Source organism: Phoxinus phoxinus, assembly GCF_949152265.1.
Source record: "Phoxinus phoxinus genome assembly, chromosome: 22".
Taxonomy (NCBI): Eukaryota; Metazoa; Chordata; class Actinopteri; order Cypriniformes; family Leuciscidae; genus Phoxinus; species Phoxinus phoxinus.
In genome coordinates this window covers 18,216,409-18,235,192 of record NC_136897.1, presented here as the reverse complement: position 1 = coordinate 18,235,192, position 18,784 = coordinate 18,216,409, and the positions used below count along the sequence as shown (strand labels likewise).

At 37.3% G+C, this 18,784-nt stretch overlaps 2 protein-coding genes across 5 annotated transcripts in view; one reads left to right on the top strand and one right to left on the bottom strand.

Annotated features, from left to right (window-relative positions):
- Positions 1 to 63: 63 nt before the first annotated feature.
- Positions 64 to 5,231, top strand: olfml3b (olfactomedin-like 3b). The gene is made up of 3 exons (XM_079597093.1): positions 64 to 341; positions 2,373 to 2,658; positions 4,200 to 5,231. The coding sequence occupies exons 1-3, from the start codon at positions 240 to 242 to the stop codon at positions 4,982 to 4,984; spliced, it is 1,173 nt and encodes a 390-aa protein (XP_079453219.1). The 5' UTR covers positions 64 to 239; the 3' UTR covers positions 4,985 to 5,231.
- A 453-nt stretch (positions 5,232 to 5,684) lies between these two features.
- syt6b (synaptotagmin VIb) overlaps positions 5,685 to 18,784 on the bottom strand; it is a 29,499-nt gene continuing 16,399 nt past the window's right edge. For 2 of the 4 annotated variants that reach the window (XM_079597092.1, XM_079597090.1), the window contains exons 2-7: positions 11,952 to 12,330; positions 10,970 to 11,546; positions 7,809 to 7,929; positions 7,435 to 7,606; positions 7,192 to 7,342; positions 5,685 to 7,088 (exon numbers count right to left, since the gene is read on the bottom strand). In XM_079597092.1, coding sequence (XP_079453218.1) covers positions 7,017 to 7,088; positions 7,192 to 7,342; positions 7,435 to 7,606; positions 7,809 to 7,929; positions 10,970 to 11,546; positions 11,952 to 12,330 — 1,472 coding nt within the window. In that variant the 3' untranslated portion in view covers positions 5,685 to 7,016. Of the gene's footprint in view, positions 7,089 to 7,191; positions 7,343 to 7,434; positions 7,607 to 7,808; positions 7,930 to 10,969; positions 11,547 to 11,951; positions 12,331 to 18,508; positions 18,713 to 18,784 lie in introns of all 4 variants that reach the window. The other 2 variants (XR_013795857.1, XM_079597091.1) reach the window with 2 other exon arrangements.

Sequence of the window (18,784 nt, the reverse complement as noted above, 5' to 3'; positions counted from 1 at the left end):
TGAATAATGAAATGCTGGTCATTAGTTGTTCTGTGTTTTACCAGAAAAGGAGATGGAGGTAGTCCAGCTCTCCAGAGAAAGAGCCGCTCCAGATGTTTTAGGCTCCTCCTCTCGCTCTGCTCTTTCTCTAAACATTCCAGCCAACTTAGTGCCTCTGCATGAGGGCTTTTCCACTCCGCCTGTCATAAACACATACTCACACACTCACCATTTCTAAGCAGTCTCCCCTGGTCTTTAAGATGAGAGCCCTCCAGCTCCTTGTTCTCGTTCTTTCTAGCCTGGTTGGGGCACAGCAGCAGGCCCTTATGGACTACTTGGAGAGAAGACTCCTTGCCATTGAGGTAAGAACAATAATGCTCTCCCAGCCAGACCCTGACCTCCAGATACAGGCTGACATGGAGTTTTGAGAGGAGTGAAGCTAAAGAACAAGACAACAGACTGAAGTTTGGATGAATTGTGGATTTGTTTAAGAATATGGTGCAGTTACTTTGTGCAGTTAGCATGAATTATCATCATTATTTGTATTATTAAGTTCTGTGAGGTTCCCGATAAAAGTGCAGATTCACAGAAAAGTTGGCAGTGGAGTAGAAGAGGGCTGAATGATATTTAATGATCAAACAAATATGTATACTCTTAAAAACAATCTTCAGGGGTGTTCTATATAGGATTCTTGACACAACTGTAAAGAACACTTTATGCCAAAAAGGTTATATAAGGAGAAATGTCTTAAATTACTGCATAATACTTTGTTCATTAAACATTTTTTTGTCTAGTGATAAAGTATGTTTATGAGCTGTTTAATTAATAAAATTCAATTTTAAACTAATAATTTCAAACTAAATCCATAAAATTATCCCATTGTTGGAACCCCTAAAAGGTTACATTTATGAAGTAGCTTTCCATTACCCTTTATATGGTATATAGAACCTTTACTTGTAAGTGTAATGACTATTTGAACAGTTGTGTATATTTATATACATATATTTTTTATTTATAGTTTTTAGTTTTTTAAAAATATTAATGGAGCAACATAGTTGGTAAATAAGTTTGTTTCATGTAAATATAAAGGCAGAGAGCCCTTTTACTCCAAGTATTGGGTAACTATCTACTATATACAGCAATATTTGCAAATATGTGAAAATATTTTGCATATAACATGATACTCACTCAACGTGATAACTGTACCCAATGCATGCCAGACAATCGCAGCGAAACAAAAAAAGACGGACACACATTATCTCTATTCCCTTCTGCTTTCGCTCCATTCCTACTGCTATTTCTCCTTGAGTCAGTCACCTGATCTCCCTCTGTGTCTTGGATTCAGCCACATGACGGAAATTTTTTCTTGTTTTCTCTCTGTGCTGACTCTGCACATACAGTTCTCAGGCAAGTCATTTTGTGTGATTATGCTAAAACGCACTTTGCTTCTTCTTTCCTTCCACTGAGTCACAAATTCAAAAAAGAACATTTGCTGCCAAAGGTTGATCCATCTGCAGCGCAAATGATGCTGTTCCGATGCCAAAGTCCTCATGAATTCTTGCAGCTGTCAAGGGAGGGCTTATATTTGAATAATTTACACTCGTGAGGCTGTCTGACTCAGTATTAAGTGTGGTTGAGTTCACGGTTTAAAATGTATTAAACATGCTTAGAACATGTATGCGTATTAAACCCATGTGAAATCAATGTTTGCATGCATGTTCTCAAATAGTAATGTCTGTCAAATACATTTTTTTTTGTGTAGCACTTTTCACATGGTTTCAAAGAAGCTTTACAGAAAATCATGATGTAAATGTCCTCCACCTTCCCCAGCTCCACCTGTATAGATCTGCAACGGGTAATCCATGTATGCTATTGTACAGCAGCAATATGTCTAACTTGCTCACAGTAAAAGCAGCAGCAGCGCAGCAGATCTATTCTCCCAAGACCAAACATATCAACATTGTCATACCCATTACCATGCTAAACACTCAGAGAGTTGTCATGACAGAAATAGTTACCCTATTCAAGTATACTGTGCATGCGGACCAAGTAGGCTATCCAACTTTATACACCGATATTTGCTATATAATGCTTTTTGTAATCATACTGTATGTATGTAAAGTAACTATTTCAAGCAACCGAACAGCAAAGGCCTGGCAACTTTCCAGAACATCTTCTCAACTTCATAGCAACCCCCTGGCAACCACCCTAGCATTGTGGTAACCAGAAGAACATTTATTTAAAATGACTATCCCACGAGCCTATTGCTAGCCTTCAGTTCATCTTATATTATTTAAGATGCCACTTTTAACAGATATGCTTACATCTGACTAACTCGTATCTCTTTTACTGAGGCTCTTGAGACTTGTTTTTGTTTATTTCTCCATTGGCAGGATCGCATCTCCTTGTGGCATGAGCAGACCAGCCGCTACGCCTCTGAGCTGCGCGAGTTCAAGCAGCAGATGGTGGCACAGCTAGAGGGCCTGGACAAGAGCAAGGAGGCACTGCGGAGCGAGTTGGACACAGTGGGAACACGCGTAGATCGCGTGGAGAGAGAGATGGACTACCTCGAAACACAGAATGGCGCGCAGCCTTGCGTGGACGTGGACGACAAGCTGGTGGAGCAGCAGGTGACAGTTGTCAAGGAGAGAAACAAAGCCAAGTACGCCAAGCTTACAGGTAAAGAGCTTTAGGTAACATTCCACATGCTTAGATACGGGTAATGTTTGCCTTGCAGCAAGATGGCATGAGCCATAGTTGGCTCATTCAACAAATTCAGTTCTCTGGGGTCCCATTCTCAATGCATTAGAGGCACAAATGCCATGTTTTTGTTGTGAGAACTATTACAGATTTTATCTAACATAAAATAACATGTTATTAACACTTAAAGTTGTGATTTTATATATAAAAAAAAATAGGACACATTCTGTTGAATTGGGAGTATTCAACTAAAAGATTGTTTTTAAAAATAGTTTTAAAGATAACAACTAAAAACCGGTTATCTCCCTTATTACACAAATCTTATTTCTGAAATTTAGACACCCAGGAAATGACATTATTCGGACAAGAAAAAATCTAAAATGTACTAAAAAAATTTCCACAAATTGTAGTGTTAACTGCATTCGTCAAGCTCAAACCTGTAAGAAATAAGAAATTATAAAAGAATTATTAATTTATGAATATGAGTTTATCAATAACTACAAAATAAAATTTGGTCCTAAACTAGCTAACCACTTCAACCCTGTTACCCATTCTGACATTTTTTTATTTATGCATTTTGTCTACTTTGATGTTTATTGAAAGTTTGTGCTTTTGAAAAAAAAAAATCAAATAAATTAAAAGTATAGATCACAGGGAAGTGTTATTTTAGTATGTTTACACTCTATTGAATTTATTTAATATTTTGAATTAGATTTTATTTTTATAATTTCAGTTTTCATTTAAAAAAATTTAATGTTACATTTTCTTTAAGTTTAATTTTAGCTTAATTTGAATCCTTCATTTTTTTTTTTTTTTTTGATTTCAGTTGCCATGTTAACATTTCAACTGTTATTAACTCTGAAGTTTTTTCAGTTTTAGTTAACAATAACAACACTTTCGTAGAGTTGAAAAAAACGTATTCAAATTGTGGAAAGCGCCAGCTACGCTTCATAGATTCAGTTTTAAGAAGCTCTTATAATAAAGGATAAGTGGCACGAGAAAGACAGGGAAGAGGGTTCAATCACATCAAGCTCTGAGCTATCACAACCTGACAGAGTTTAATACATAATGTATTAAATAGTGGGTCTATTCTTAAAGTCCTCGTTTAGAAAAGCACTTAGAGGTACTAAATAAAAATGTATTATTATTCCATCATGGATAGAGACAGTAATTATACTGCTGGAGGACAAATCATGATGCTTTCCTCTACACTTCAGCAGCTCTATATTGCCTTTTCATAGTAAAACGACACCAATCTGATTAACCCAGACTGTCATTAGTGTACTGTGCATTCCCATTAGGGTTTAGTGTTAAATCAGGCATTAGTGGAAAGCAAATATTGACATTCTAATTCCAGCAAAAGAAGGATTGCAAAGGAAATGCCACAGAATATTTGACGATTAACATATGACAGACTACTGAAAGGAGAATTTCTAAGCCAACGACGTGTTAATACAATATTTAAAGGGATAGTTCATCCAAAAATGAAAATTCTTTTGATTTTCCATTTATACGTTTAGACTGTAGTGACATGATCTCCAGCATCAAAGCCATGAAGATCCTGAAACGAGTGGGCGGCCCAAAGGGAATGTGGACCAAAGACATGGGAGGTGCCACCGGGAAGCTGTACATCTTAAACGGGACGGATGATAATACAGTGTATGAATTTGGTACGGTCCGTGAATTCACTTCCTCCCAAGGCACTTCAGGGGCCACCAGCGTCCAGCTCCCTTCGGCCTGGAGTGGTATGGGCCATGCAATATACAACAACCACCTTTACTATCTGAAGCAGGGCGAGGACATGAAACTAATAAAGTTTGATCTTCAGAAGAACATAGTCACGGACACTGCGGTGTTTCCAGCTAAAAACCAGCTCCCGGTGTACAGCCTGAATCCCGAGACCTTCATCGACTTAGCAGTGGACGAAGAGGGTCTGTGGGCCATCTACGCCACACAGGAGAATGAGAGGCACATCTCTTTGGCCAAGATAGACCCTAAAACTCTAGACATTGAACAGATGTGGGACACCCCTTGTGTGAGGGAGAATGCAGAAGCAGCGTTCGTCATCTGTGGTACTGTCTATGTGTCCTACAACTCCAAACTACCCAGCCGCTCCCGAATTCAGTGCGTGTTTGATGTCAGTGACATGGTAACAAATGACGACGCTCCACATGTATACTTTCCCAAACGATACGGCACTCATGCCAGCCTCAAATACAGCCCTGTGGAGCAGCTGCTCTATGCTTGGGATGATGGCTATCAAATCCTCTACAAACTCCAAATGAAAAAGAAGCTGGAGGTGTAGAATTTGTACTGAAGAAAGCAGAGCTGGGGAGGAAATGCCCTTGTTATTGGCTTGCTTTTTCTTATGCAACCCGGCTGAGTCGCACTTCAATACATTTGAGCTTTGTAGTTATTTCGAGAGCACAGCATATGATTGATTGGACACATGTTTGTTTGCTAGAAATCAATGTACATGGCTCAAGAAAGAACCATTTTAACTTAGTTTGCCTGGAGCAGAACTAATAAAATGATTTTATATTTTATTTTGACATGAACTGTGCCGTCAATAAATCATTTTGCAAAGTTAACAATTCACCTAGCAACTAGAGGAAGACGTCAACGATATTAGAGTACTTAAATACAAAATATGCCAAAGACATGAAAGTAGTAACACTTTCAGCAAAGACAGCCAAACACCTGACTGTTGGATGGCGCAATTATCCAATCAGAATCAAGTATTCCAGAGGCGGTTCACACAGAATGTGTTTTTTGCATTCCAATGTGTTGTTTTTCCATTGTTTTTCTATGTCTTGAGGTCATTTAAACTTGATAGTGGAACAAAAAAAGCAAGTCTAGAGCAACTTTTTAACTTGAGCGCCATGTATTTAGAACGCCGTTTTAAACACGTACTTCTAGCAGGTTTACATTGAAAAACAATGAGTAAAAGCACTTGCGCATGACACAGCATTCTAAAAACTCTGCCTTTTTAAAAAATGCATCTTTAGACCTTTTGTTTTTTTCACATTCCACTGCCACATGTTCTGTGTGAACTAACTCTAATCTGATTTAATATTTAACAAAGGATGAAAGAATGAAAGAAGACCAAAACAGATAGAAGCAAGATCTTTAATCACACCTTTGAAGTACAAGGGGATGTTCTGAAACAGCAATTATTATACAAATTCTCAATATAAAAGGGGAAAAGTGGCTCTGAATGAGGCATTTCATTCAGAAATGCCAGTTCCAGTGATTATTGATACAATGAGTTCCCTCCAAGCCAGTCAGCAAATTACATCATGTTATCTGAAGAGAAAACACCTCAAAGGTAACAGGAAAAATACAGAACAATGAACATTTGTCACATTTTATGTAAAATACAAAATTGGTCTTTGTAAAACAGTGCTTCTAATTTACATAATGATATAATTTCAAGTCTTGTTAGAAAGTCATGGATTTTTGCATCCTTTGACTCTGACACACAACCTTTGCTATTCATTTTCGGTTATACTTTGGAAGCTACAATTACTGCATGGTGAAATTATGACGATTTTAGCCAGTTGTACATTATGGATGATGCAGGATAAAGCTGTGCATGGCTGCATTTAACTGAGCTGAACTTGTTTGAAGAAAAAGATGGTAAATTATTCAAAATACCCATAGAACCATCATAAACTTAAATGTTTAAATAAGAACAAAGCAAAATCTTTACAGTTTAGGAAGATAAATGTGTAGACAGGATAAAAATAATTCTTGGCATTGCCGTTTTTGGTGGCGGAACAGTTTCACTACTTCACAAACAAAAGGAAGATCAATGGAATATCTCTGCTCTGTAAACAATATACAGTTCGGCAAATACATTTCAATAGGTTGAACATATTGAGGACTTCACATATCTCTCCAGTCATAATCTCTAAACACATGTATTTTATATTCAAAGAAGACAAAAAAGAACTAGAAGGATTATGGCTAAATATATAATAAACTATATCTTCATACTATTATAATGTCAATTAAAGTATAATATACATCTACCAATATAAATGAACAAATACACCCTTTTACTCCTGTGGGGAGCTTAATCCATCTTGAAGTGTATATCTTTCGACCTCTTCCTCACTTCCATCGAGCAACACTTCTATCGAGACATAAAAAGCTAAAAATTGGCTAGGCTCAGTTGCACTTTGAAAAGTTTCGAACAGCACCCTCTTTCTTCCAACTGCTTTTCCACACAGACATAAGTTGTGTCATATGTTGCCTAAGGGTATATCTTAAATCTCACCATCAGTCCCTGGGAGATACTTGGCTTAAAGACGTAGAGAGAAGTCAGCCCTCACTTATGGACTGGAAGGGAGTCTGGGAGATGGACAAGACCCCTGACTGTCAAAGCTTGCGGTGCGAGTCTTCCACTGAAAGAGAGACGGAAAACAGAAGGAAAGAGAGGGAGAGATTTAAATATTGAAATGAAAATGTACTTTTCCACTCTGGAAACGTTTGAGGACAGACAGTCACCTCCTTCTCAGACTTCTTGGGCTCCACGAGCTGGTGCCAGTGAGCGATGGGTTTTCGGGGGTAAGCGAGCATCTCATTCCAGTGATCTCTCCCAAGTCCCTCAGCATGGCTCCCTACACGACAGACTCCAATGATCTCATTATGTCCCACTCTACACACCAGGAGAATAAGGAATAGATTGTGAAGCACATAGACAACATCATATTTGTACAGAGAAAATATCAGATATTGAATAACACTCACAGATCGTAGTCCATAACTGATATGTGTAAGCTGACTTGATCCATATTCTCTGGGGGAATGTCAAATATTATCGCCTCATTATATGTTGGATTCAACGTGTTCTTTTTTATGGAAGTTTTCTTCTTTTTCAAGCGTCTCCCATCACAGATCAGTGACACCTTCACATACGGATCTGCCAACAGAGCAGGGAGGTGTGACACCAATTTCTCAACGTATCTTTCTCCTTGTCTTCTCGTGGTCTGAAAATGTCTGATGAAAGGACTTGTAATTCGCTTGCTGACAATGATAAATGTGACTGTCCAAGTATATAAAGATGGAGCTAAGCAGACAGATGAAAGAAAATAAAGACACAAACATAAAAGACAGCAGCATACCTGAATAACCGGTAATATCCATGGCTTTGAGGTTCCTACATTTGATGACCGTAAGTGTGAGTCTCCCTGCAGTTGGCAAGTAGCAGAGAGAGAACATTATCTCTCCCAGATCCACGCTCTCCTGCGGAATCAAATGGAGACACACAAAATCCAGTAGATCATGGCATCATTACAAATAAATAGCTATGTTTACTAATATTCATAGTTGTGTTAGTATTTCGAACTGAGGGTGAGTAAATGATGACAAATTTAAATTCCTTTAATCCCAAGTCTGTACACTATTCATATGTTTGGGGTCAGTAAGATTTTTTGTTTTTAAAAGAAATTAATACTTGTATTTAGAAAGGATGCATTAAATTGTTAAAAAAAATTACATTAAAGTAATGTATAATGTTAAAAAAATATATATTTAAAAAGGTGTTCTGTTCTTTGTTTTTTTTAGCTTTCTGTTAATCAAATAGCCTAATCTTGAAAAAATGGAAATGGACAGAGAGAAAAGAAAAATGGAAATGAAAATTTTTTAAGTAAAAATCTTACTCAAACTGATGCATTGAATAGAACATAATTCACATAAGAATGGTTTTATGAAAAAGATAGGGACATAAAACCATTAGGAACAATTCCTATCAGTTTGGTAATTTACAGAACAGACAACTGAATTCACTATAGTGACAAACCAAAATGTTTCAAACCAAATGTATCAGGGTTATCTTCATTTGGAAGAAGTTTGGAAGTGTGGTGGCAAACAATTTTCTATTACTGAATAAGAGACAAACATGTATCAAATCAGTCCTGTATTCTGTAGACAAATACAATGATCATTTATGGGATTTATTGCCACATCTAAATGTGGTTGTTACTCCATAAATATGCTTGTACTACTACCGGTAAGTCTCTTCAACAAGCCTCTAGAGATCAATTGATTGTAACCAGGGCCAACTGCCATTAATAAATTGATCTTGACCATTCAGATGAAAGGTCTTGAATGAGTGCATCACAACTCCTTAGGTCTTTCTTCCACATTTAACCCATCTTGAAAGCTTTAGCCTTTTGACAGCTCATCTACTGAGTTCAGTGATCTCTAGCATATTCTATAATCAATCATGACTGCATATGCCTTATCTCAGCACTAGTCATAGAAGTCATAGCTGAAGACAATACCATAGTGACATGACAGTATAATACCTCGTAGACAACTAGGAAATGTCTCGAGTCACAGAGTAAGACTAGTTAGTTGAACTGCAGTTTGCGTGGCTGTATCACTGATATAATTAGCATTATTTTACATATCATTTAGCAAACGCTTTTATCCAAAGTGACTTACAAATGAGGAGAGCAATGGAAGCAATTCAACTATAGGACAACAATATGCAAGTGCTGTGACCCTTCCCAGTTTAGTCTAACACAGTATATTTTACTCACAAGTTATCGGTGCAGTCCTGGTGTGCTTATCATTGTGCCAATCGCAGGATTCCAATCTTTTCAAAATGTGACATTTTTTGTTTTTCTCTGATGAATAAAAGCATTTATATATTAAACTATACAGTTTATATTAGAGCTGCATGATTCTGGATAAATTGAGAATCACAATTCTCCCACAATTCTGAACAGACTTAACAAAAACAAACATGTAATTTATTTACTTCAAGTTCAATCAAAAATGTTAATTGCTGAAATCTATTTAAAATTGTTTATTTCATTTGAATGAATTATTCAGTGACTCACTCATAAAGACTTAAAGATGATTTAATCTATTTTAATTGCCACCGTAGACATTAATGTTAGTATCTTAACTAAAAACTTGTATCCCAGTACTTCTGTGATCATTTTAATATTTGTAACAGAAATAACCATACTGTGCTGTTTGTGAGGCTGTTTCGTACCAATCTGTGATAACTGCTGCTTTCTCTGGGTCAGCGGCAGCGCAAACACAGATTTGAATGTTCTGGTGTGGTTTTGTTAAAGGTTTAATAGAATTGAGCGTTTGACTTTGAATCTTTTAACGATTAATCGTGCAGCTCTAGTATGTATTTGATTTGGAGAGGCAGTAAATAGCTACAGTTACCTCTGTCAAGTGTAACTAGAAGCAATGGCAGTTTTGACTCCAATGGTGCCCTTGGTGAGACCAGACAAGTTTTGAAAAGTTGTCTGGAAAACTTCAATTTCAAAGAAAGTGTTGGGTGGAACTGAAAGCGTGCTGCACATTGCTGTCAAACTGCTGCAGGTGAGTGATACAGAAGTGGAGCGTCTGAGAGCTTTGCCCTGGAGAACCTTAGGCGACTGCCTATAATGTCTATGCCAGAAACCCCCTGCTGAGTAGAAGAGATACAAACCTGAAACTCAAAACACTACACTCTCTAACATGGAAGAGTCCTGCTGCACCAAAATAACTTTAATATGATGTACAAGTTAGAAAAGCCAGATGATAAATAGTCTGGCCTTATTTTGGAATTTCAGGGCACTGAGCAACTCTTTCCCTAAATATATTACATAAATTAAATATACTGCCTTAATCAGTTACTGAAAAAATCTACACAAAAAAGTTCTGACCTTGAATAAAACAGGAGTTGGCAACAAATGCATCAGTTTATAGTAAAGAAAAAAGGGACACAAGGATATTTCAAAAAATGTTTCAGTGTTTTTTTTTGTTAATGAAAGTAAATGGGATCTAATTTTGTTTTGGACCCCATTGTCTTTCATTATATGGACAAAAACATTTGAGACATTATTAAAAATATCTACTTTTCTATTCTACAACAGAAAGAAAGTAATACAGGTTTGGAACAACATGAAGGTGAATAAATGATAACAGAACTTAGATTATTGCAGACTCAGTATTGTCATATAATAAAGCATTATTTTTAGTTTATTGCCCTCGATATTTTTAGTACTTAATATACGTACATTGCACAATTTATCATGTTTGTTTGGTAATTACAATTTCGACAAATTACCATATCACACCCCATAGGACACAGTCTATGAATCATCTAATTATTCACTGTTTGTGTTTTCAGAAATACTCAATACAAGTGTATTCCTATATTTAAAAAACAAACAAATCATTAGGGTCACATTAATGTGACATAAGCCACATTAATGTGATAAATCACCAGTGGGGTCTGGTCTCACTAAGTAGTAAAGAGGATGAATTGTCTTACACTAGTGGCGTACTGGATGTCCTTCCAGATGGATGTCTCCCGCGAGAGGTCTGAAGCTTCGAAAAGGTTTTCCAGGATCACCTCACCAATCATATCGTGCCGTGAGAAGCGGTCAAAGTCAAACACACTCAAGTGGAGCTTTCTGGACCCCAGCTCCTCGTATGGGACAGGAAACTGAAAGGTCTCATCAAACGTGGGGTTGAGCGTCTTGCGGTGCACGCGGGTTTGGAATTTACGCTTGCGGTCGGGGAGCAGGTAGATCTTGACGTAAGGATCGGAGCTGCCGCACAAATCCTTTGCGGGTAAGTCGAATGCCTTGAGGATGGTGACGAGGATGAGCTCTCCCTCATAATCATACTTAAGGGAGAAGTTGATCTTGCCGCATGTTTTGTCAGTGCCGTACTTAGATGACTCCTCTGTTTCCACCGTGCTCTGTTTGTAGAGTTCCGGTTGGATGCGTCCAAGAGAGGCAGCGGTGCAGATGGGATGGTCCTCCACGTCTAAAAAATCACTTCCGCGGTCCAGACTGGTGACATGGTGCATCTGCCTGGGAAGGTGCTTCTTGAAGGAACTATGCCTGGCAACAATCAGACAAAATTTGGCATCCTGATCTGATGCATTGGTTCTTTCACAAAAGCACACCAGGTGCTAATCTACATTTGAATTATAACCTGTGATCAAATGCAAATTGATGGTGATAATTCTGGATATGCTGTAAGGCTCCCATAATGTTCCCGCTAAATATGGTTTTACTCTGGAGTTAGAGTGGTTTTCCACCATCTGACCTTTTTTGTAGTCAATAAAACCCAGAGACCTCCTTCAGGTCAAATTGTGTCTGACATTTACGAGATTTCCGAAGTATTAACATGATTAGGAATGACTGGAACTAACCTCACAATGGTCTTGTATATACAGTAAACCGTGATGACCTATATGAAGGTCTTCAGACACAAACATTTCTTCATTCTTCCAGAACACTGACCTGTTAGAGGAGGCCGGCTCGGTTGTTTGCCGTGAGATACGCGTACGTCTCAGCAAATGATCCTTCATGGACAGCTGCACGTCTGCAGGGATATCTGGCGACGTATGACTAATCTTCACTGCCGCCTCCAGAAAGTTCCCAGGATCCTTCAGCTTGTCTGATGCCATAATGTCTCCAAGGGCTGGGTAGTAGTCACCGTGACCTTCTTCTCTGTGTTGGTCTCTCTCTGGCCGGGTGGGGGCAAGGGCGGTGGCGCTAGAGGAAAGCACTTTGCTGCGCCAGGGCACCCAGCACAGCTTCCAGGTGGCGACGCTGATGACACCCAGCAGGGCCAAACCACACACCGCAAATACAAGCAGCAGGAGACTGAAGGAAATGTCTGGACAGAAGATACAACATGGACAGAGGGGGACATTGAAAAAAATGCACATAACGGACTTCAAGACACATTTCCATCAACTACACAATTATAAAGTGTACTAATCATTTCACAGTAATGTGTTGACCCAACTAGTGTTTTGAAAGATTTAAAGAGATACTAAATGCAGGATGGAAATTATACAGTTAAAAATATAACTATAAAGTCATAAACACACTTTCTGGAAAACGACAGCATAAGATGCAAAACAATACAGCTTTTCAAAGGGAGTGACAAAACTCACTGATAACCACCAAAGTCTTGTGTCAAATGCAGGTGGCAGAGTGATAACTTTTGCAAATTAATCAATTTGAAATTGCAATTAATATATTAACATTATTATAGTTAATTTACATAAACAACAGAAACCCATTAATTTACTAATCACAAAAACATGCAGCATTTGTACACTTTACTCCCGTATAAATGTGGTTAATTGAGTCAGCAGCTTTCTCCACAACATCATTTTTCTGACATGCTGCTGTAATGAAGTAGAGACTACTACATTATTTTTGTTCCTTGTTTTTTTTTTTTTTACTTTATTTGATGTTCGAGTCTGAGGATCCCGTGCGCATTTTGGCACATGCACACTCCTCATACATGGCACTGATTGACATGCTAAAATATATAGATTAAAATGTGTATTTAAAAGACATATAATGTATTCAATATTAGCTTGCTTATTGTACCCAAAATAATTAAAGTCCAAAGCATTTTTAACAAGAAACTATGCTTTACCACAGTACGAGAGCTGTAGTGTAAGCAGTGTTTTTGCTGGCATATTTCTATATTTAAACACATTAATGATATAAAGGAAAACAATATAAGGTTAAAACATGATTTATTGATTTTGTAACTTAGTCATTTTTTTGCTCCCTCTGCTGCAAGTAGAACTAAAAATCTTTAATGGTTTTAGTTATGATTACATTATCAATCAATGTCACTGGTAAACGGGTAAAACGTTTCAAAGCTTCAAAGGAATTGTCTCCTGTTTCAAAAGATCTGTACACAAATCATTTAAAACCAGTTAAAAAGAGCTTGTGTACATTGCAAAACAATGTCCCACGTCCCAGCGTGCAAAACATATGCTGGTGACCAGCAATGCTGGAGTTTTCCAAGCATTTGGGTTTTGGGACACTGAACAGGTAAATAAATAAGTATGTCTTTTCAACTAGCTCGAAACTCTTTCACACTGACCCTGAGCCAGCGGGCCATCCTTATTGTTGAGCCTTGGCATACAAAATCAGCAACAGCAAGCAGCTCTTTATAAATTAGATGAAAAAAGAGCAGCTTATACATCAAAGGGAACCTGTAGAGGTGCTATCAATGGCTTAGCCTCTCATGCATCTCCGCAAAACCTGATGCCAGCATTCATCGGTTTACTAAAACAGCACATTTCAACGAAATATCTTTCTTTATCCTGTGGTGAAGGTAATTAAAACAAATGTCCTGATCATTCCATGACTGCAGCACACGTCTTGATCAAGCACCACAAAGCACTCACATAAATATTAATCAGCACATGCTGAGAAGACAACCTACAACATAGTTGTAGAAATGATCATTCAGTGTGATGCACAGTCGGTTTGCCTCTTCATAGGGACAGCAATTGGTTCTTACGCCTTCAAAATGGGCCTGTTAAAACCCATCTCTAGTGTGAATATCACAGGGTAATGAGTAAATCGTTAGACTGCAAAAAACTTCTCGACACTGTCGGGTAGACAGCATTAACACCGAAGTGCACCCAACTTCCAGATGGAATTGCAAATGAGCTAAATGTAATTACAGACTTCTTCATACAAGAAGAGCAGGTCATTGGTCAAATTCCTGCTCGACGGCAACAATTATATCTCTGAGTGGATGAAAAAAAAAAGATCTATTTTTTATGATTATTACAAATGCGTTGGAGTGCACGCCTCTCAGGGATGGAGCACTTGGCTGGCAACCAAGAAAACAAACAGGTGCGGCATCAATGTACATTTTCATTTCAATCACACTCTCACAGTTAATCGCTTCTCCTACTGGGGGACTGTGGGAGCACATAAACAACTTGACAATATAATGAATGTGCCAATAAACATGGAAAATCGGCCACTTGGGAGACTTTGTGGCAAAAAATTATGAACGTACAACACACACGCACTGGATACTCAAAATTAATAATTCGTCGGTTAATTGCACATGTGTCGTTTCTGATTTCTGTACAGTCTAATATAGCAGAGCAAATGCACCAGAGACAGTTCATCTGTATAGTTGGCTGCTTTTGTACAGCAGCAGGTCTTGTGAAAAACATGACCAAAGTTATCATTACCTTGACTTCACTATTATTTATAGTTTTGTTTTTAAAAACAAGTGTGCTGTTAGCATTTGAAATGAAATGTTGATTAAAAATAGTTTTGTAAATCTGTTTTGAAATAAGTTGCTTTCCAGATAAAGGTTTCAGAGTCAGTGATGTCAGATTGTGTGTATGTATCTTTATTGTATACCCTGTAACTACATGGAACAAGATAGTAACAAGCACCACTTACCCTGAATGGAACAAGAGTATTTAAAAAAAATTGCAATAGTTTTATTTGCCTTGAAACATTAAAGACCAAACTTTAAAAAAAAAGCCTAGGCTATATGTATTATTATTACAAAAAGGTACAGTGTATGTTTTTGCTCAATTGCTCCCAAACGTAAGATTGTTTCCTATCAATAAGTACCCCTTAGTTCTAAATACTTACAGTATAAATAATTTGCTAATTTTCCTGTCTGTTACCCCTTTATTCCCCAAATTTTACATATTGGTCCCTTATACCTACATATATGTACTTTATAGGTACACTACAGAAAGTTACGCTGTAAATTTGTTTTACTCACGCAGAACTTGGCGGACTGTAACCTAAAGTGTTACCCAATAAGGATATTAAGTTCATGGGTTAGGCTACTTGGACCCTCATCAGACCAGATACACAGAGACGTATTAGCCTCTCAACAGTAAGACTCTTTTCTGCTGCAAATGAAATATTAATGGGTGTGATGCAAGGTTACACAAACCATTACACTGTTTGCGCTTTGACAGCTTCACCTCACACATGCCGAAGTGCATTTACAAGAACCAACTGCAATCATAGGCCTTAGAGACTTTGCAGTGATGTGAATGATCCAGTTTACATGTACAAACAAAAAGACATAACTGTACTGCATTCTCCTCAGTGATACTAATGGCCATTTGAACAAGCAAAACATATGCATTGATAAAAATAATTCTGTGGTGAAGTAAATACTACAGATTTTACTTCTTCTTCTACATTTAATAAAATAGTTCAGACAAGAAGAGTCAATTCTATATTAGTACTCAACTCAAGCTTATAGAAATTAAGCTTGAACTTATATTTTACTTGGAATGGTTTACTATACAAATGATTCTTTGTGTTAGCATCAGTTTTCAAATTAAGTAAAACCTACTCAAATTTCTGATTCTGTTCTCATCGTGCACTGGGTCATGAATAATTAATAATGTTGCATTTTTCACTGTTTAGTTGTATTTACACTGTTTTATCGTTGCTTTTGTTGTTAAGTTCAACCCCCTGTTTTGTGTCATCTGGAGTTACTATGACCAAACTATCCACTGATTGTAACCATTATGTGTAAAGCCTCTATGTTTGGAGTTATGGTACCTCATTATATTGTGTAGATCTGTTGTCTTACAAAGTGCAACAAGAAATCTACTGTGTTGTTTACCATACATGATAAAAACATGGCTTAATTCAGTGCTACATTGTTTGAGTAAAATTTACAAAAAGTGAGTAAAGCGTACTTGAAACAGAGTATTCCAAAGTAAACTTCAAATAGGTATTAGTATAAATTACTCAACAAACTCCAACTCGCCAAGTTACATTTACTTATTCTCTTTGTTAACTTACATAACTTAGTTAAATAGATTTTACCTAATTGCATTAATGTCAACTTTACGTAGAAACATGAGTGCAAAAACTGCAAAAACTTTTTTTCTGTGTGTATTCAGACTGTAAGCATTGGTTTCTACTTTTGAGTGGAAACTGTTTTACTTCATAATATCAATTACAAGTTCACTGTAATTGTGTGCATTGGTTCCACATGAATCAAGTTACACAAACATAACTTCACCAAATTCAATGGACTGAAGTCATTTTTAAGTGACCCAATTAAACATATGATATGGTTCCCTGACAGGATCAATTTATTCAGTTTCATACGTTTTGCTCACTAACTTATAAGATTGCAAGAAGTCTCCCCATTCTCATTCTCATCTTGCTTAAAGACATAAAATTATTTTTCATTTCAACAGTTTACTCAACCCAATAAGTACCATAAAAAGCATGCAGGGAATTGTGTTTTCCTGTCTTTTGTTTGTTTTGTTCAGTATATAATGAAGTCTACATTGATCAAGTAGTGGTATTATTTAACATGGCTGAGTAATATTAAAGAGGTTTTTTTTTTCATGAATGAGATTTAAATGTGTTTTTGCTTTCCCATATGAAGCTGAAACAAATCCAGTGGAACATTTCCTGTGACCAATACATCTAATTAAGGCTTGTTTGGTACCAGTGACAGACAGCATCCAAAGCCCCAGGGTTTTTCCTTTTAACTTCTCTTCAAGTGTCTTCAAATCTAACCTGGTATCCATAGAAACCTGTCTATTAGACATATCCCACCCTCTATTTTAACTCTGCTACTTGAGAAGTAAGGGTTTAGCGCCATTGTTGGTAGTGTTGCTGTCACTGCTGCAAAATTGCAAACCAAGGCTATATTTTGCTTTCATCTGTCACAGTTTGTTAGAAATACCTTATTCAGTTATCCCTCAAAAAATAGTGCTGAACACATTTGTCAAATTAGTTTCAGTTACAGTATTTATGATATAATAGCGGTGGTGTTGCCATCAAACGCTGTTCTGTTCAGCCATGAGATTAAATAGAAAAATTGATGATGTTATTTTTGAAAAATGTAAAGTGAATGATATATTACAGCAATGCTAAATGTTTTCTTTTAAAAAAAGTGCTTTAAATAGTTTTTTAAATATTATTGACTGTATTCGAGAATCTATTAAAATACTTTTTCCAGAACAATAAACCCATTCAATTATTTACCTTATTGATTTGCCATATAAAGTAAATCCAATGCAATGAAAAAAGAGATTTATATAGAGCTAACACTTCCTCTTAACCTCTAAGACTCTATGTAAGCTCCATCAAATACTACTGAGCCCTATCAAAGCTCTGGAGGGAAGAGGGTGAAATCCGGTTAAATGTGCTCCTACTATTAGCTTGCAGCCATTCACAAGTCCCTGTGGTATACGGTTGTGACAGCTGTGGTCAGGGCCGGCAAAGGGAACATAAGGCTATTGCCCACTTTAATGAATAGAGAACAGCGTGCTTGTCATCAACACTCGAAACGCAGGCCTAAAGCAGATAAAAAGCACTTTAATAAGCATCTCAAAAGTGCTTCATTAAAATCGCACTATTTATAGTGCTGGTATGTTGCGATGATTTGCTCTTCTTAATCATTTATTTCATTCACTGCAGGACCAAGCATTCCCTGCATGAACAAACTGCAGGGTGAATTGATTCCAGTAATACGATCTTACATCCTGCAGATAAGCTGGTAGTATTTATTTGGCATGAATGCTTGCATCAATCGTAGAGTAGGCCTTAAAAAGTGAAAACTCCTAAAGCAGGAGTGGATAATATAAAAATCACTGCCGTGATTATTTCACTGCCATATTTCCCTCTGCTCCTGCCCTGATGGCCATGTTGACAACATGGGAAAGTCCTCTTTTTCATGCCGAACACTAGCAGCAATTTGCAGACGAGCAATTATGCTGATTGCCGAGTAGTAATGGCCACAGACTAACCTACGATTACCTCTCTCGATTGTAATTTCAGTGCCCCTGATGCATAAAACCCATTTCAACAGTACAGTTATTCATCATATGTTATGTCTCTGTTGAGTCTTCGGAATACAGTCACCTACATTGATCAAACCATTCCACATCATTGCCATTCATGCAATCAATGATTATGTTATGGTGACAAAACAACTATACTTTTCCATTGACTGTGATCTGTATTCCAAACCAGACTATGTGAGTGGATCATGAAGAGTTGTGTGATTTTACCTGAGGCGAAGAGGAGCGTGTTTTTAAGTCAAAGTGAATGTGACCGCGCGGAGCAGGGTTTCTCTTGCTCCAAGCTTGCTCGAAGCTAGGTTTCTTCCAGAGCGGAGTGATTGCTGGGAAAATTGCTGATGCTCTTGTAGAACTTGGTCACTCTGTACGTTATTTAGCGACATGCAAAACTTCATGCTTTGGCTTCTATTGGAACTATTTTTGTTGGTAGAAAAAAAAACCGTTAATTATTGATAATGACAAAATACTGTCTGAATACTGCAGCAT